General features: G+C 26.8%; 1 protein-coding gene across 1 annotated transcript in view; it reads right to left on the bottom strand.

Annotated features, from left to right (window-relative positions):
* Positions 1 to 3,863: 3,863 nt before the first annotated feature.
* Positions 3,864 to 21,053, bottom strand: part of emp (epithelial membrane protein) — a 94,328-nt gene continuing 77,138 nt past the window's right edge. Inside the window, exons 4-9 of the mRNA XM_075308930.1 lie at positions 10,987 to 11,239; positions 10,289 to 10,462; positions 10,008 to 10,200; positions 5,700 to 6,078; positions 5,440 to 5,561; positions 3,864 to 5,359 (exon numbers count right to left, since the gene is read on the bottom strand). Of these exons, the coding sequence (XP_075165045.1) occupies positions 4,982 to 5,359; positions 5,440 to 5,561; positions 5,700 to 6,078; positions 10,008 to 10,200; positions 10,289 to 10,462; positions 10,987 to 11,239 (1,499 nt within the window). The 3' untranslated portion in view covers positions 3,864 to 4,981. The remainder of the gene's footprint in view (positions 5,360 to 5,439; positions 5,562 to 5,699; positions 6,079 to 10,007; positions 10,201 to 10,288; positions 10,463 to 10,986; positions 11,240 to 21,053) is intronic.

Below are 21,053 nucleotides of genomic sequence, written 5' to 3'. Positions count from 1 at the left end.
GAATTAACTTTTGTGAAAATTTTCTATAGAAATAAAATTTTGACAAAAATTTCTATGGAAATAAAATTTTGACAGAATTTTCTATAGAAATAAAATTTTGTCAAAATTTTCTATAGCAATAAAATTTTGGCAAAATTTTCTATAGAAAAGATATTTTGGCAAAATTTTCTATAGAAATAAAATTTTGGCAAAATTTTCTATAGAAATAAAATTTTGACGAAATTCTCCAAAATTTTGACAAAATTCTCTATAGAAAAAATTTTTTAAAAAATTCTCTATAGAAGAAAAATTTTGACAAATTTTTTATAGAAAAAAAATTGACAATATTTTCTAAAGAAATAAAATTATGACTAAATTTTCTACGGAAATAAAATAGAAATAAATAATTATAGAAATAAAAATTTAAAAAAATTTTCTATATATATAAAATTTTGAGAAAATTTTCTATAGAAATAAAATTTTCTATAAAAATAAAATTGTGAGAAAATTCTTTATAGAAATAAAATTTTGACAAAATTCTGTATAGAAATAAAAATTTTGATAAAATTTTCTATAGAAATAAAATTTTGTCAAAATTAAAAATTTGACTAAATTTTCTATATAAATAAAATTTTGAGAAAATTTTTACAAAATTTTCTATATAAATAAAATTGTGAAAACATTTTCTATATAAATAAAGTTTTGAGAAAATTTTCTATAGAAATAAAATTTTAAGAAAACTTTTTATTGAAATAAAATTTTGAAAAAATTTTCTATAGAAATAAAATTTTAACAAAATTCTCTATAGAAATAAAATTCTAACAAAATTCTCTGTAGGAAAAAAAAACGACAAAATTTTCTATAGAAATAACATAATGACAAAATTCTCTATAGGAAAAAAAATTGACAGATTTTTCAATAGAAGAAGTAATACTGGTGACATTTCTGAGTGTTTCAAAGCTTCTCTAAGTGGTTTCACTGCAATGTGGAACGCCGTTCAGACTGGGCTATAAAATGGAGGTCCCATGGCATTGAGCTTACCATGACAAGAGAGAAGTTCACCAATGTGATATCACAATGGACTGAATAGTCTAAGTGAGCCTGGTATATTGGGCTATCACCTAACCTAACCTTCAATAGAAATAAAATTTTGATAAAATTTTCTATAGAAATAAAAATTTGACAATATTTTCTAAAGAAATAAAATTTTGACAACATTTTCTATAGAAACGGCATAATCCGGCTATCATGTAAAACCTTTTTTCCAAAGGTTCATGTGTGGTTCATTGTTGGGTTTAATGAACTACCTGAATTTATTCTGACAATTGGTTGATAGTTTTGCTGCAAGTAGAGGATGCTGATGACGAATGTGGTAATTCCAAAACGTGCGTCCATCCAACCATCTTGCAATCTATAGGGCTTTGCCCAAATAAATTTGACAAACATTATTTTCCTCTGTTGGTTAAGCTACACTTGTAGTGCGTGGTTTTAAACTGAAATCAAAAACAGAAACAAAAATTTTGACAAAATTTTCTATAGAAATAAATTTTTGACAAAATTTTCTATAGAAATAAATTTTTGACAAAATTCTCTAACATACAGAAATAAAATTTTGAGAAAAATTTCTATAGAAATAAAAATGTGAAAAAAATTTCTAGATAAAACAAGTATAAACGGCCGTAAGTTCGGCCAGGCCGAATCTTATGTACCCTCCACCATGGATTGCGTAGAAACTTCTACGAAAGACTGTCATCCACAATCGTATTACTTGGGTTGTGGTATCTTAAATCGTTTTCTAAATTGTGAGTTAGTCCATACGTGGTATACACTAGACAAAAAAAGTATATGTAGGTAAGTCTACAAATAATTACGAGTCGATATGGACTTTTGCACGGTACGTAGGGAGCCAGAATTGAAATATGGGGGTCGCTTATATGGGGGCCATATACAATTATTGATATGGACCAATTTTTGTGTGATTGGAGATCGATTTATCTGAGGGCTATATATAACTATAGACCGATATGGACCTAGTTAGGCATGGTTGTTCATGGCCATATACTAGCACAATGTACCAAATTTCAACTGACTCGGATGAAATTTGCTCCTCCAATAGGCTCCAGAACCAAATCTCGGGATCGGTTTATATGGGGGCTATATATGATTATGGACTGATATGGACCACTTTTGGCATGGTTGTTAAATATCATATACTACCACCACGTACCAAATTTCAACAGAATCAGATTAATTTTGGTCTTCCAAGAGGCTCCGGAGGTCAAATCTGGTGATCGGTTTATATGGGGGCTATATATAATCATCTACCGATGTGGACCAATTTTTGCACGGTTGTTAGAGACTGTATACTAACACCATGTACCAAATTTCAGCCGGATCGGATGAAATTTGCTTCTCTTAGAGGCCTCACAAGCCAAATCGGGGGATCGGTTTATATGGGGGCTATATATAATTATGGACCGATGTAGACCAATTTTTGCATGGTTGTTAGAGACCATATACTGACACCATGTACCAAATTTCAGCCGGATCGGATGAAATTTGCTTCTCTTAGAGGCCTCACAAGCCAAATTTGGGGGTCCGTTTATATGGGGGCTATATATAATTATGGACCGATGTGGACCAATTTTTGCATGGATGTTAGAGACCATATACTAACACCATGTACCAAATTTCAGCCGGATCGGATAAAATTTGCTTCTCTTAGAGACCTCACAAGCCAAATTTGGGGGTCCGTTTATATGGGGGCTATATATAATTATGGACCGATGTAGACCAATTTTTGCATGGTTGTTAGAGACCATATACTAACACCATGTACCAAATTTCAGCCGGATCGGATGAAATTTGCTTCTCTTAGAGGCCTCACAAGCCAAATTTGGGGGTCCGTTTTATGGGGGCTTTACGTAAAAGTGGACCGATATGGCCCATTTGCAATACCATCCGACCTACATCAATAACAACTACTTGTGCCAAGTTTCAAGTCGATAGCTTGTTTCGTTCGGAAGTTAGCGTGATTTCAACAGACGGACGGACGGACGGACATGCTCAGATCGACTCAGAATTTCACCACGACCCAGAAGATATATACTTTATGGGGTCTTAGAGCAATATTTCGATGTGTTACAAACGGAATGACAAAGTTAATATACCCCCCATCCTATGGTGGAGGGTATAAAAATCTATAGAAATAAAATTTTGACAAAATTTTCTATAGACAACAAATTTGACAGTTTTTTCTATTGAAATGAAATTTTGACAAAATTTCCTATAGAAATTTTCTCAGAATTTGTATTGTGTTTCGCAAGCGGGCATGACAAAAATGTTGTTCCATTTTTTTTTTGAATATTTAAGTTATTATTGATTTACCTATTACTCTATTTTGTTCATGAAAATTGTCCAAAATTTATTGGGGATTTTTGTGGGGATCAAAAGCGTCTTAATTTCGGGAACTAGAAAATTAATGGCAACAATGGCTATTTGAATAGCTATATCTCACTTTTTAACCCTTACACTCTCCCTCTTTCTCACTCTCTTAATACAACATGAAATCCGAGCTGTCCTTGTTTTCTCGTAACACGAGGTCCCTTTTGCCGGTCATGCAAAACCCGAGATATCTCACTATTTTAATAAAGTAACCAGGGAAATTTTAACGCGAAAAGCGAACATAGTACCGCCCTTTAGAACCAGTTTGAAATCGAAACGTTTTATTACGGTGAGATATCAATGTACTATCGGGAGAAAACATTGCCAATTTTCTGTACTCTTTTTCCTGTAATGACTAAAACTAATTTCGGTTTCAACAGACCCTTATAAATAACTTACCCCAAATTTATTTTGTTTTTCAAATATTTTCAAAAATTCAATTTTATATATAAAAATAATTGTTTTATTGATTTGTCTTTTAATTCACTTTAGAAAAAATTATACAACTATTATATTAAACATTTACAATTTATACTTAAAATACGATTTAAATATATATGTATATACGTTTTTTGTTTTCATTTTAAATTATTAATAAATTTGTGACTCATCTTCTGACCTTAAACCTTACAAGAGAGCATATTACAGCGAAAGGAGTGGGAGAAAAAGAAATTTCGTATAAAAAAAAATTAAAACAATGCCAATTAAATATAAATATGTTCAATATATCGTTTTCGTTTATTAATTTCACAATTTCTCTTAATATCTAATAATAATGATCAACAAAATTTCGTTTAAAATGGGAGGAAACAAAAATAACATCGATTATAACAGTAGTTACGGAGAAAGAGAGAGAAGAGAGTAGATTCTATACACTGTAAAGGCAAATGTGTATATTGAATTGTGATGTGACTTGGTGATGGTGGTGAATATTTCTCAGTTGAGTTGAGTAAGTGGTAATATTGAATTACCCTCATTTTTAAAGGAAGCCTTTAGATGTTTTTGTTTTTTGAAAAATTGTATTTAGATATAAAAGAAAATCTTCATAAGACACATAAAAACACAACTATATAAAATTATAGTACATCAAAACTATATATATACGTAACTTAGCAACTATAAATATAAATTTATTTATATGATTATGTAAATTTTATATATATATATATATGTAACATATGCCACCCACGTTATAGAAAAAAAAGTGTAAAAAATTTGTATTCGACATTTTTGTTGTTCGACATCTTTTCTGGTCTTCAAATTGATGGATATCAAAAAAAAAAAAAATGATAATGTTTCGAGTTTTTGTTTTTTGTATTATCCCTATAACCCTAGATTACTAATTTATCATTTGTGATTCTTTGTTTCTTGTAGTTAATTTACACAGAACAATATATTAAGTACAAAACCTAACTAAATATAATAAAGTATAGAGACACACAAAGGGGTAAGGGTAAGGAAGGGGTAGGGATGGATGGATCTGGACTAAGGAATGCTGGTGAAGGATTGAGGACTATTTAAGGAATTATATTGCAAACACAGGTCTTTGTTTTCCTAACTAATATTTTTGTTTTTGATCTTTTGATTTTTTCTTTTGCATATCCACTTGGGCTGTGGCCAAATAATTCGAACCTTCCAAATGTAATGTACTCTGTCTATGGGATTTACGTATTAAACAGAAAACCGAGATCAACAGCAGAAGAGCACCAACGGCAAAGAAGACTATGGTGAGGATAACACGAATTTTTGGTGGCACGGTAGTGGCAAAATTCATGAGGTCAGTTATTTCATCGGGCAAATAGTCAATGCCTTCCTCAAACCATAAAATGGGGAAGACAATGTCGGGGAAATTGGCAACTTGTTTAATGTCAATGACTTGACTAACAGCCAAGTTGATTTGTACACGAGCCCGGGCTCTTAAAGTGGTACCCATGTCCTGGAATAAATTTTGAAAGAAAAAAAAAATAAATAAAAAATTTCTCAATTTTATAAAAAAGCAAAAAAAAAAAAACTTACAGGTTGCACATCAATATAAAGTTGATGTTTCTCTTTTTCAGGGGGAGAAATACCTTCGACAGCAGTCCGGAAACTATCATCGGCCAAATAAAAGTGAGGGAAACTTAGCATAACAGGAGAATCTGGAAAAGAAGTCAAATAGTATAAATTTTCAGTGAATTATAAAAGGAGAATACTTTGTAAAATTTTTAAAAACAAATAAATTCTTTTTTTATAACATTTTTCGTTTTTTTTAAATATTTTTTCCATTTCATTCTTACCATATTGACACAGCGAAACATTAAACAATCCATTGGGTGAACATGAAGGTTGTCCTGCTGGACAGAAGCACATATTATCGGGATTTGTGTTCACATCAGCGAATACATTTTTGGGTGGTGAGAAACGATAACCCTTAACATCGGCCTTTGTTGTGACTTCCTTTTCGAATACCAAAGGCATAAGGCGACACAGATCCTTGTCGTAGATATGTAAAACACGATTTTGATCGATATGTGGAGGGAAGATGGAACCATCGGTACCATTGAGAACATTACACTCATCGGTTAACCAATGTTGTAAATGTGAACGACCATTGTATTTATCAATAATACCGAATTTGGTGATATCATCAACGCCAGAGAAAATGGTAATGCGATCCTGAAAATATCAATAAAAAATTTTATTTCTATATAAAATTTTGTCAAAATTTTATTTCTATATAAAATTTTGTCAAAATTTTATTTCTATATAAAATTTTGTCAAAATTTTAGTTCTATTGAAAATTTTATAAAAATTTTAGTTCTATTGAAAATTTTGTCAAATTTTCATTTCTGTAGAACATTTTGTCAAATTTTTATTTCTATAGAAATTTTTTTCAAAATGTTATTTCTATAGAAAATTTTGTCAAAATTTTATTTCTATAGAACATTTTGTCAAAAATTTTTTTATATAGAAAATTTTGTCAAAATTTTATTTCTATAGAAAATTTTGTCAAAATTTTATTTCTATAGAAAATTTTGTCAAAATTTTATTTCTATAAAAAATTTTGCCAATTAATGAATTGTTGAATTTTGTCTAAATTTTATTTCTAAAGAAAATTTTCTCCAAATTTTATATCTATGAAAAATTTTGTCAAAATTTTACATCTATGAAAAATCTTGTCAAAATTTTACATCTATGAAAAATTTTGTCAAAATTTTATTTCTATAGAACATTTTTCTATACAAAATTTTTTTTTTAATTTTTATTTCACCAAACAAAAAATGTTATTTTGTCAAATTTTATTTTTTTAATTTAAATTTTACTTAATTAATTTTAATTTTACATCTATGAAAAATTTTGTCAAAATTTTATTTCTATAGAACATTTTTCTATACAATTTTTTTTTTTTAATTTTTATTTCACCAAACAAAAAATGTTATTTTGTCAAATTTTATATCTATATAAAATTTTGTCAAAATTTTATTTCTATAGAAAATATTGTCAACATTTTATTTCTATAGAAAATTTTGTCAAAATTTTATCTCCATAGAAAATTTTGTCAAATTGTTATTTCTATAGAAAATTTTATAAAAATTTTATTTCTATAGAAAATTTTATCAAAATTTTATTTCTATAGAAAAATTTGTCAAAATTTTATAAACAAGGTTTTCATATAAAAATTAAAATTTTCAGGATTTGGATGCAATTTTCGATTTTTTTGGGTAGGTCATGAATTGAGCTCCTTTTCGCTCTAGGACGCATAGTTGAGCAAAACAAGTTTTTCATATAAATTTTGTAAAAAAAAATCTATAGAAATTAAATTTTGACAAAATTTTCTATAGAAATAAACATTTTCTATAGAAAAATTTTCTATAGAAATAAAATTTTGTCAAAATTTAATTTCTATAGAAAATTTTGTCTACATTTTATTTCTATAGAAAATTTGTCAAAATTTTATTTCTATAGAAGATTTTGTCAAAATTTAATTTCTATTGAAAATTTTGTCTACATTTTATTAGAAATTGGTGAAATTTTTATTCCACCAAACAAGAAATGTTATTTTGTGAAATTGTATTTCTATATAAAATTTTGTCAAAATTTCATTTCTATAGACAATTCGGTCAAAACTTTATTTCTACAGAAATTTTTGTGAAAATTTTATTTCTACAGAAAATTTTGACAAAGTATTATTTCTATAGAAAATTTTGTCAAAATTTTATTTCTATAGAAAATTTTGTCAAAATTTCATTTCTATAGAAAATTTTGTCTACATTTTATTAGAAATTGGTGAAATTTTTATTCCACCAAACAAAAAATGTTATTTTGTCAAATTGTATTTGTATATAAAATTTTGTCAAAATTTTTGAGAAAATTTTATTTCTACAGAAAATTTTGACAAAGTATTATTTCTAGAGAATATTTTATCAAAGTTTTATTTCTATACAAAATTTTGTCAAATTTTTATTTCTATAGAAAATTTTGTCAAAATTTAATTTCTATAGAACATTTTTCTATACAAAATTTTGTTAAATTTTTATTTCGCCAAACAAAAAATTTTATTTTGTCAAAATTTATTTCTACAGAAAATTTTGTCAAAATTTTACGTCTATAGAATTTTTTTCAAATTTTTATTTCTATAGAAAATTTGTCAAAATTTCATTTCTAAAGAAAATTTTATTTCTATAGAAAATGTTGTCAAAATTTTTTCTGTAGAGAATTTTTTGTCAAAATTTTATTTCTATAGAAAATCTTCACAAGATTTAATTTCTATAGAAAATTTGGCAAAATTTTATTTCTATAGAAAATTTTGTCTACATTTTATTTCTATAGAAAATTTTGTCAAAATTTTATTTCTATAGAAAATTTTGTCAAAATTTTATTTCTATAGAAAATTTTGCCAAAATTTCATTTTTGTAGAAAATGTTGTCTATATTTTATTAGAAATTGGTGACATTTTTATTCCACCAATCAAAAAATGTTATTTTGTCAAATTGTATTTCTATATAAAGTTTTGTCGAAATTTTATTTCTAAAGAAAATTTTATCAAAGTTTTATTTCTATACAAAATTTTGTCAAATTTTAATTTCTATAGAAAATTTTGTAAAAATTTTATTTCTATAGAACATTTTTCTATACAAAATTTTGTCAAATTTTTATTTCTATAGAAAATTTTGTCAAAATTTTATTTCTATAGAACATTTTTCTATAAAAAAATTTGTTAAATTTTTATTTCGCCAAACAAAAAATGTTATTTTGTCAAATTTTATTTCTACAGAAAATTTTGTCAAAATTTTATGTCTATAGAAAATTTTTTCAAATTGTTATTTCTAAAGAAAATTTGTCAAAATTTAATTTCTAAAGAAAATTTTATTTCTGTAGAAAATTTTGTCAAAATTTTTTTTTGTGGAGAATTTTTTGCCAAATTTTATTTGTATAGAAAATCTTCTCAAGATTTTATTTCTACAGAAAATTTTGACAAAATATTATTTCTATAGAAAATTTTGTAAAAATTTCATTTTTATAAAAAATTTGTTAAGTATCTCTACTAACACATCAAGAATTCTACCAATCCACCAAACAGTAAAAAATCTACCATTTTTGATAGAACTCTACTTACTGTGGCAACCGTGGTAGTTTGAGTAGCACCTGTTGTAGTTCTTTTGTTTCGCTCTTGTTATGTTTGCGAGATGAAAATCATTTATACATTTCTTATTCAATTTTGTATTTGCCCATTTAGGCTACATTATCAAAGATCATTCATGTTAAAGACTCATTACAGCGTTATGTAGACATTGATATGCTAGTGATAATTTACAATAACAAAAGTTCTAACTCTCTTGCTCTCATTTGTTACTTGTATATTATATTCAACACTATGGTGAATAGTCTATGTGAGCCTGCAATCTAATTGGTAATTGCTCAAAATCTCAATTGTATTTGAATTATATATGATACAAATGATAAATGTGTTTATTTTCTTGCTCTCAATTGTATTTTTATATCTCACTCTCATATACTCAATGCATTTAACCAATCAGGATTAAAAGATGCATTGAGTGATCTCATCATTAAATATTCCAGATTGCACACTCTAATTTAGAGAGAAGCCTAATGGTAGAGACTAATGAAATTTTAGCATCATTCAGATTGAACATTGGAAGAATGAACACACAACAAAACCAAGAGCGGAGTTTCCTTCCACAAGGCCAAAACACACAAAAAAGCTCAAAAAAGAAAAAAATGGCAAAGACTCAGGAAAGATTCGAAGACCTTTGGAGTAAGCGATTCCTAAGACGTATTCTGAGCCTAGTCGCCTTATTCATTGCTGGGACGAAAATGCAAAATTAAATAAATAGAAAATTAAAAAAAAAAGAAAATTAAAGTGAAACCCTCTACTTTGACAAACCTCGAAGACCATTGGAGCAAGCGATTCCTAAGACGAATTCTCAGGCCGACCATGACGATTTCTTCTCTTAAAATTAACTTTAATGTATTATTTATATTATAATTATATTTATATGGTAAATATTATAAATTTATTTTATTTTACTTTCTTTTTTATTTAATTTATTACAATTAAAAAACAACTTAAATTTTCAACTTACCGTTGATGTTCCATTTTTGCCATACATCAAACCGAATTCTTCATAAGGTAATTTTTGTTCTTTAGGTACAACATCTTTGGCCAATTTCAATAAAGGATCCTCATAGCCCCACAGCAACTGGCCCACAGATACTTGGACAAAAGGTTTAATTTTCAAAATATCCATAATACTGGCCATGGCTAAGCGTAAAAATCTAAAGAAAAATTGTAACCAACACAAAAGCAAGCATATAAATAAATGTGGTCTAATTTCAGGGAACAACAATATTCAACAATACAGACCTGGCAGCATGTTTACTTTGGGATGTAGCACTCAACATGGGAATATTGGGAACAATGACCACATCATCATCGGAGCCCACAGAAAGTTCTTCACGGAAGACATAGATTTTCTTAAGGCTATAGGTGAGAGTACCATTGTCGTTTTGTACAATGTTGACTTTTTCCCAGGATTCACTGAGTATATAAAAAAGGGGAAAAAAAGAAATTAGTTTTTAATTTAGTTGTGAAATTTGTTGTTATTATCGAAAAAATAATATAAAATAAATTTTAATTACACAGAAAAAAATTCCATGATAAAATTTTCCAATAAAAATCTTAATTGAGTTTTCAAAAATATTCAATTAAAAATTTAATTGATTCAAAAAATTTTTAAATTGAAACAAAAATCAATCATAAAAATGAAGAATATCAATTAATTTAATTTTAATGGGATTATTTAATTTTTTAATTAACTTCCAATTAAATTTTTATTTGACTTTCAATTAATTTTTTAACTGACTTTCAATTAATTTTTTAATTGATACTATCATTTCTGTGATTGAAGACATTTCAATTAAAAAATTATTTGGATCAATTAATTTCGTGATTGAATCAAAAAAGTTTTTTTTGTGTACATTAATTTTACAATTTGTTGTTATTATTGAATTTTTATTTTTATTTCTTTTTTATATTATTTTTTTTTTTTTCATTCAACTTACGTATACACATAGGGACCCACTTCATCAACAATGGGCTTGGAGCCATTACTTAAAAATTCATTAGCATTTGTCACATTATAAACGTAAACAGAAATTTTTGGCTCTACTGGAGGTTTGGACCACCAACCATATGTTTGACTACCCGGCCTAAGAGCCACCTGATGATTTATGATTGCATTAATTAAGACATAAAACTGGCAAGCTACCAGGATGCCCAAGATCAACAGGATCACCGATACGGCAATTGTGCACCCTAGACAGAGAAAAAGAAAAACAAAAAAAAAACGGGGAAAAATTGATAAGAACAAAGAATATGATTTAAGCAGTGTCAAATGTAATAAGGAAATAAAATTTTACTGAAATGAATAATATCTTGGGATTATGAAAGACACATGGTACGTAATACACCCTCTCTTAGTCTCTTCCTCTCTTTCTTTCTGTATAGCTACCGGACAACAATAAATTGCCTGATAATATGCAAGTGTGTTAATATCGTTCTTTTAATTTGTTCACTTGGCATTAAATTATTGTGGCAAATAATTAAATGATTTGTATGTGGTATTTTAAATGTTTGTTTTTGTTCTTAGCTGTCTTCATATAAAACAGCGTGTATAAATATTTTTCTATTTTACATAAGGACGAGGTCAATTTATCAATTAAAGATAATCGTTATAGCAACATCAATCATTTTTGTCTTATTAATTGAATATCGTTTTACATTTGAAATAGGAAATTCATGGTGTTACAAAGCTCTAATATTATTTGCATAAGATATTGATTTCCAATTATCAATTTGATATCTTGGTCGACCTTGATGCAAACACCATAATTTTCTTCAAACTAAAATAATCGATAGGCAATTATTTAGTAACCCGCCAATATCAATTATTCTCTCTTGTAGAATATATATTTCACGCATAGATTTAGTTAACATTTACACGTTTATGTTAGCTTAATTCGAATGTTAAATTACACTTACCAGAGGTCATTCATGTTAAATACTCATTACAATATTAAGAAGCCATTGCTATGTTAGTGATCACTCACAATAACAAAAGCTTTAACTCTCTTGCTCTTCACCAAAAAACAAAGAGTAAACCCACCATAAAAGAAAATGTAGGTTTATTTTAAAGAAATGTAACTAAAAATATTTTATTAAATGCAACACACAAAAAAATATCACCCACATTTTTCCAATTAAAATTTAAATTGAATTGTATAAAAATACCAATTAAAAATTTAACTAGATCAACAAATTTTTTAATTGAAAATTTGAAAATTGAAAAATCAATTACAGAAATTGATTGGAAAAATTTTCGTGTAAATGTTTTCGGTTTGGTACAAACAAATTGGAGGTACTGAGCCCAGGCGCCTTATTCATGTCTTGGAATGAAATATAAAGTTAATTAAAAATCTAAACTTAAAAACCTTCAAAGATTTTTTTTGCAGTTTTAAAATATTTTCTTTAAAAAATCAAAATGTGAAAGATTTCTTCCCAAATTATCACAAAAATATTAACAATTAAAATTTTAATTGAATTTAAAAAAATATTCAATTAAAAATTTAATTGATTCAACAATTTTTTTAATTGAAACAAAAATTAATAGCATCAATTAATTTTTTAATACTTAATTAATAATGAAAAAAAATTAATGGACATTAACTGTAGCCTAAACTTTTGGAGATGTCCAATTATCAGAGGTTACTTTTAGTATGATAGTACATTTTTGAGAGGTGTCCGTTTTTCAGAGTGTCCAAGTTTGAGAGGTTTCACTGTACATCTGCTCTCTTCTGAGAGGTTTCAGTGTACTCTACATATATTGTGATAATTGACATGCAATATACTTTCGACAATTAAATAACATGTTTTATGTAAAAAAATTCAACCTTGAAATATATTAGATTTTTTGTTGTTGTTTAATAATAAACTTGTTTTTATACATTGAAGAGTTTACTGCTATTTTAAAATTGAATTTCGCCATGTTTAAATTTGCCATTATATCGTCGTTATAGAGGATTTATACCAGTTTTTTTAATTTTTTTTTGAAAACCTGTATTAAAATTTCTAGAGACGATATTTATAAAGCATGATCTCGATATTTTTTAAAATGTATTCAGATTGTTATTTTTCATTCCTCCATACAACAACTATTGAAACATAAGCGCGACATATTAGGTGTAATACCAAGAAATGCATTATATTGCCAATAGATGGCGCTATTTATAAGTTGTATACACGGCCAAATATTATTTTCCAAAAATATATTTCTTCAGAAAATTTTATCAAAATTTTATATCCATCGAAAATTTTGTCAAAATTTATTTCTGTGGAAAATTTTGTCAACATTTTATTTCTTTAGAAAATTTTGTCAAGATTTTATTTCTATAGAAAATTTTATCAAAATTTTATTTTTATAGAAATTTTTTATAAAAATTTTGTCAAAATTTTATTTCTATAGAAAATTTTGTCAACAATTTATTTCTTTAGAAAATTTTGTCAAGATTTTATTTCTATAGAAAATTTTATCAAAATTTTTTTATAGAAAATTTTGCCAAAATTTTATTTTTATTGAATATTTTGTAAAATTTTGTTTTTTTTTTTTATAGAAGATTTTGTCAAAATGTTATTTTTATTGAAAATTTTGTCAACCTTTTATATATATAGAATTTTTGTCAAAATTTTATATCTATAAAAGTTTTATTTGGGTAGAATTTTTTTTTCAAAATTTTATTTTTATAGGACATTTTGTCAAAATTTTGTGTCTATAGAAAAATTTCTAAAAATTTTATTTTTATAAAAAAAATTCTCAAAATTTTATTTCTATAGAAATAAAATTTTATTTCTATAGAAATAAAATTCCTACCAATCTACTAAATAGTAGAATTCTACCAACAGCATCGACCGTGATTATTATGCTACGGTTGTCTTTGTAGGCGGATATAAAACTAAAACAAAAAAATATTTAAACTTGGGGTCAAGTCAACAAAATTTAATATATTTTCTTTAAAATTTAGTCTAAGGGAGCTCTTGTTAATATTCTTCCAATGGAATTTTTGTTGATTTTGGTGAAAAGTACTTTTTCGCTCAAAAAAAAATACCTTTTTTGTACTTTCTTAGAAACTGTATTTTCCATCCCTGATACAAGGTTGCCACTCGAGTCACAAATAATCTACCAAAATTTTAAGAAAAATTTACCAAAAATCAAAATTTTATTTTTATAAAAAATTTTGTCAAAATTGTATTTCTATAGAAAATTTTGTCAAAATTTTATTTCTGTAGAAGATTTTGTCAAAATTTTTTTCTGTAGAAAATTTTGTCAAAATTTTATCTCCATAGAAAATTTTGTCAAAATCTTATTTTTTATAGAAAATTTTGTCAAAATTTTATGTCTATAGAAAATTTTGTCAATATTTTATTTCTATAGAAAATTATGTCAATATTTTATTTCTATAGAAAATTTTGTCAAAATTTTATTTCTATAGAAAATTTTGTCAAAATCTTATTTTTATAGAAAATTTTGTCAAAATTTTATTTCTATAGAAAATTTTGTCAAAATTTTATTTCTATAGAAAATTTTGTTAAAATTTAATTTCTATAGAAAATTTTGTTAAAATTTTATTTCGATAGAAAATTTTGTCAAAATTTTATTTCTATAGAAAATTTTGTCAAAATTTTATTTCTATAGAAAATTTTGTCAAAATTTTATTTCTATAGAAAATTTTGTCAAAAGTTTATTTCTATAGAAAATTTTATCAAAATTTTATTTCTATTAAAATTTTTTCAAATTTTTTTTTCTGTAGAAAATTTTGTCAAAATTTTATCTCCATAGAAAATTTTGTAAAAATCTTATTTTCATAGAAAATTTTGTCAAAATCTTATTTTTTATAGAAAATTTTGTCAAAATTTTATTTCTATAGAAAATTTTGTCAATATTTTATTTCTATAGAAGATTTTGTCAAAATTTTATTTCTATAGAAAATTTTGTTAAAATTTTATTTGTATAAAAAATTTTGTTAAAATTTTATTTCGATAGAAAATTTTGTCAAAATTTTATTTCTATAGAAAGTTTTGTCAAAATTTTATTTCTATAGAAAATTTTGTCAAAATTTTATTTCTGTAGAAAATTTTGTCAAAATTTTATTTCTATAGAAAATTTTATCAAAATTTTATTTCTATTAAAATTTTTTCAACATTTTTTTTCTGTAGAAAATTTTGTCAAAATTTTATCTCCATAGAAAATTTTGTAAAAATCTTATTTTTATAGAAAATTTTGCCAAAATTTTATTTCTTTAGAAAATTTTGTAAAAATTTTATTTCTTTAGAAAATTTTGTCAAAATGTTATTTCTATAGAAAATTTTGTCAAAATTGTATTTTTATCGGAAATTTTGTCAAAACTTTATTTCCATAGAAAATTTTGTCAAAATTGTATATCTATAGAAAATTTTGTTAATATTTTATTTCTATAGAAAATTTTGTCACAATTTTATTTCTATAGTAAATTTTCTCAAAATTTTATTTTTATAGAAAATTTCGTCAAAATTTTATTTCTATAGAAAAAATCGTCAAAATTGTATTTTATAGAAAATTTTGTCAAAATATTATCCCTATAGAAAATCTTGTCAAAATTTTATTTCTATAGAAAGATTTTTTCAATTTTATTTTTATAGAAAATTTATTTTTATTGAAAAGATGGTCAAAATTGTATTTCTATAGAAAATTAGTTTCCCTCTTATTTGGAGAGGTATATTTTGCCAAATCTACCAAATCATCCAAACAGTACCAAACAGTAAAGAATCTACCATTTTTGGTAGAATTTTTCCAACTGTGGTAGCCGTGGTATTGCTATGATATAGCAATTGTAGCCTTCCGCTAAATGGCGTTTATAAAATTTCTCATTAAAAATGTTTTTTTTTGTAAATTTTGCAATTTTTTGATTCAATTTTGATAGAGAGTAAGTCAAGGATGAACACTAGCAAAGAGAAAATAATCCTTAAAGGCCGGTACTCTGTTCGGTTTTCGCGTTGAAACTCCATACAAAACCAAAAAATGCGAAAAACTAACGAAATTTTTTCCATTTGTGATAAAGGGTGATTTGTTAAGAGCTTGATAACTTTTTTTTAAAAAAAAACGCATAAAATTTGCAAAATCTCATCGGTTCTTTATTTGAAACGTTAGATTGGTCCATGACATTTACTTTTTGAAGATAATTTCATTTAAATGTTGACCGCGGCTGCGTCTTAGGTGGTCCATTCGGAAAGTCCAATTTTGGGCAACTTTTTCGAGCATTTCGGCCGGAATAGCCCGAATTTCTTCGGAAATGTTGTCTTCCAAAGCTGGAATAGTTGCTGGCTTATTTCTGTAGACTTTAGACTTGACGTAGCCCCACAAAAAATAGTCTAAAGGCGTCAAATCGCATGATCTTGTTGGCCAACTTACCGGTCCATTTCTTGAGATGAATTGTTCTCCGAAGTTTTCCCTCAAAATGGCCATAGAATCGCGAGCTGTGTGGCATGTAGCGCCATCTTGTTGAAACCACATGTCAACCAAGTTCAGTTCTTCTATTTTTGGCAACAAAAAGTTTGTTAGCATCGAACGATAGCGATCGCCATTCACCGTAACGTTGCGTCCAACAGCATCTTTGAAAAAATACGGTCCAATGATTCCACCAGCGTACAAACCACACCAAACAGTGCATTTTTCGGGATGCATGGGCAGTTCTTGAACGGCTTCTGGTTGCTCTTTACTCCAAATGCGGCAATTTTGCTTATTTACGTAGCCATTCAACCAGAAATGAGCCTCATCGCTGAACAAAATTTGTCGATAAAAAAGCGGATTTTCTGCCAACTTTTCTAGGGCCCATTCACTGAAAATTCGACGTTGTGGCAGATCGTAAGTCTATTCATGATGAAATGTCAAAGCATACTGAGCATCTTTCTCTTTGACACCATGTCTGAAATCCCACGTGATCTGTCAAATACTAATGCATGAAAATCCTAACCTCAAAAGAATCACCCTTTACTTTGTTTTTTTTTTTCGAGTTGAAAAACTAACGTAAATCGATCAGTCAGTATTTTCATAACATGGTGCCATTTGCAATGTGAATTAACAAATAATATATTTATTAAACTGATTTTTGTGAATTTATAATGCAAAAGTGGATCGGATTATTATTTAAAAATGTAATCTGATCGATTGATAAAACAAAGTATAACATGGAGTTGTATTTCCGTAATAAACTAGCAACCATCTAGCCGCTCGCTACTATATTGGAGAACATAAATAATGTATAAAACATGAAATTTAAACTTTAAATGTTAATAAAATAATAGCAAATAAAGCTGGTGTATTATATTTTACAAATGTTTCATTTGTACTGGGCATCGGGATAATAAACACAAAACAAAATGTTAACAAAAGGAGCACGCACAGCAACTGATGTTGCAAAACAAGCATAGCACTTCAACCAACATGTAAAGCACCGGGGTAGCAATGAATGGAATCACAAGAATTAATTGCTATGTTCCAAAAAATAAAATGCACCATTGTAAAGTTAGATTTTTAAATCCAAAATTATTTGTAAAATAACTTCTGCTTCTTTTTTTCAATTTAATTATTATGAATGCATGTGTGTGTAAATCGAGCCACTAGTTGCCTATGTATATGTAATCATTTCGTGACATTTTGCGATGTTGTCAATACATTTCGATGAAATAAACGCGAAAAAGTTCCAAAATGGCTGTTTTTTTTCTTCAATATATATTGTCAACACTATCATTTTTCAACGCGAAACAATGATTGAGGGGAACTTTTTCGCACCAACAAACAGAGTACCGGCCTTAAAACTGTTAGCATAAAACTAACCCCCACTCCAAAAAAATTATGTATAGTGATGTTGTAAATAAATAAAAGTGTTAAGACAATTTATTGAAAAAATCAATCATTTGTAATGATATGTTATTAAATAAACTATTATTGTTCTTTACAATCAATAACATTTTTTTTTAAATTAATCTCATTAGCATTCATTGTCTGTTGTGAATAAAATCAAGGGATTGAAGGCATGTTAAGCGATCATTTGACATTCCCATACAAAATTTTTATTATGTTTTGTTTTTTAATAAATCTTGTTCCAATTATGGTTGGAAATAGTTAATGCAATACATTCACTTGGATTGTGTTTTATGGTATTGCTGTTTTATTATTTTCTTACAAAATCAAAAAAAATAGAAATTGGAAAAATGGAAAGATATATTAAAAATGGTATTAACTTCAACTAGCTATAAAGTATATATTATTGGCATTTCAAGCAGATGTGTGAAAATGCAATCACAACGTCTAGGCGTTTGGCGAAAACGTGCTTTCGTTTATTTTTTTGTGGAATTCGAAAATTTGCTACGAAAAAACGGCTAGCCGTGTAACAACTACACTTTTATTTATTTTGACATTTTGGGGATTTTATATGAAACACATGACAACAAATAAATATACAGTATGGACAGCCCATACGAGTTTCAATACAATAATAGCGATTGTCGATAGGTGAAGCTTTATTTAGGGATATTTCTTAGGGGAAATACCCTAAATCACAAATAGTACTTTACGCACTGATATCTATTTATTAGCTGAACATCACTGCAACTTTATATTTATTATTTTAAATTTCAATATCTGTTCTGTTTTAGTCCTCTCTGCCTCTTTTATAATAAATCATTGATTAATGAATTTGACCTTTACTCTCTCTCTCTCTATCGTACTCTAACTCTCTCTATCGTTTTTTTGAGAACTATTGCCCTTAGGATAATGTGATTACATGGAAGGAATAATGAGGGGTAGCTAAACATTCCTACATGCAATACGGCTGTGTTTAACCATTTCTGCTCTAAAAATCACGTACTCAGAAGCTAAATAAAAGAGTTAACAGAAAGATTTTAAAGTTATGCTAACTCTTCGAACCTCGACTGAAGTTCCTTTCAAAGCCTATTGCCGTCCTTGTCTTACACATGTCTCTTATTTACCACGGACAGCAATTACCTTTAGGAGATTGTAATTTCATGCCAAGCATGGTGAGGGGTAACAAATAATTAACAATTTTAATTTAACTGGAATTATATCAAGAAATTACTAACTTTTCCATACAAATAAACTAAAGAAATAACAAAAAAAAAAAAACATTGTTAACATTGTTAAATACCTGAACCAATACAATTCCAATGTGAATGAAATAATTGGTCTAGAGATTATTGGTTGTTTTTATGCTGACATCCCAGATGGAGGAAATGAAATATCATGTTTCTCCAACGGACGACAATTATTGGCACCATCAACTTGTTTTATGGATTAACAAATGCCATTTTTTCTACGCGGATATATATGAAGTCATAAACAGCAAAAAAAAATAGAAATTTTATTGATCGGATATATGTAATTATAATTATGGGAAAATTGTTTTATCAACTCTATGCTAAAAAAAATAGAGTTGTCTTCGTGAGAAGAAAAAAATATTATAGTCTTAACGCCACATATACAAAAAAATGTAAAATAAACTCTAAGCCTACTCTTCCTACATAAAAACTCTTTTGATAAACAATCAAAAAATTGTTTTGTGTGCGGGCATTATTTTATTATTATAAATTAAAATTTTAATTTATTAAAATATTAATTTCAATTGAGTACAACTATAGTTATCGAATGGAATAGAAATGATGCCAAAGATTTCATGTCCTTAAAATCACAAATGTGAATTTTGCTTCGCATAGAAGACGCAGTTCTCTGATACAAATTTTTTTTACCTCGGCCAAAAGTCGTTAAACTTTTCTTTGAAGGCGTTTTGTCCTTTAGTTAAGTGATTCGATTTAAAAATGTGTATCCTAGCATGAAAGAAAATATTGTTTTACTAAGGTCAACTTGGCTTTAGTACTTCTGAAAAAATCTTCACAATTAATGAAATCATCTTTATATTTGTTGAATTTTTACGTTGACGTTTAAAAAATAAAAGACACAAAAATATCTCTAAAATAAACATTTTTACTTGAAACATAGAATAATTTTTAATTACAGTGGTGTCTGAATTTCAAAATCTACGTTAACACGCTTTTAATAGACTTTGATAGCTCATGAAGAAAAAAAGTTAAAAAAAAACGAATAAATTAATTTCTTTTCCAAGCATCAAGTACGCAAAACTCAAATTTAAAAGGGAATTGTTTCTTAAATGTGTCCTTACTTCAATTCTCCTCTCTTATGGCTCGTAATCAATACTAAAATCATTAGTGTAGAGACAAAACCTTTGGATCTCTCTCTTTTACTCTCTACGGTGAGTAACAAAGATTTTATTCTCTTCTCAAACTGAAAACTAAATTAGTATATCACTTTTCACACAGATATCTATTTATTATCTAAACATCACTGTAACCTTATATTTGGCATTTTAAATGTCAATTTCTTCTTCCGTTTTAGTCCTCTCTGCCTCTTTCTATTTTACATTATAACATTGATAATTGTATTTGACCTATACTCTCTCTCTCTCTCTCTCTCTCTGATGCTCTCTTTATAAAGAAATAGTATTGTAAACCATAGACCTTATAATACATAGATAAGCCATGGGTGTCAAACTATGTTTGACAGTTCCGAAGATTAAGAATAAACGAGAAAAATAAGAGCACGCTTACAATCTCTTTCGTTTTCCTTTTTGTAGTTTGCCAATTTTACACAAAATTAGAACGTTTATGATGCAACAGAGAATTTATAAATAAATTAATATATTAAATGAACTATTTGAACAAAAACTTGTGACCAAAACCCCGAAAATACGAAATTTAATTTTGAGCAGCATTGCTCTTTACGAACAACACAAAAGCAATTGCACGAAAATTAATGTTTGGGACTGACTCTTTACGAAAAAATCAAAACGAAATGTCAGAAAATTAATTTTTGGAACTGACATATTTTTTTTTTAAAGAGAATAGTGGATCATCTATGTATTATAAGGTCTATGTTGTAAAACATTGCTGATCATGAGATAAAAATTGTTGCCTTACTTTTTTAATATAAATTAAAATTTAAATTTAA

The sequence above is a fragment of the Haematobia irritans genome, chromosome 5 (genome assembly GCF_050003625.1).
Source record: "Haematobia irritans isolate KBUSLIRL chromosome 5, ASM5000362v1, whole genome shotgun sequence".
NCBI classification, from domain to species: domain Eukaryota; kingdom Metazoa; phylum Arthropoda; class Insecta; order Diptera; family Muscidae; genus Haematobia; species Haematobia irritans.
The sequence above is the reverse complement of the archived record's forward strand: the minus strand, read 5'-3'. Positions and strand labels throughout refer to the sequence as shown.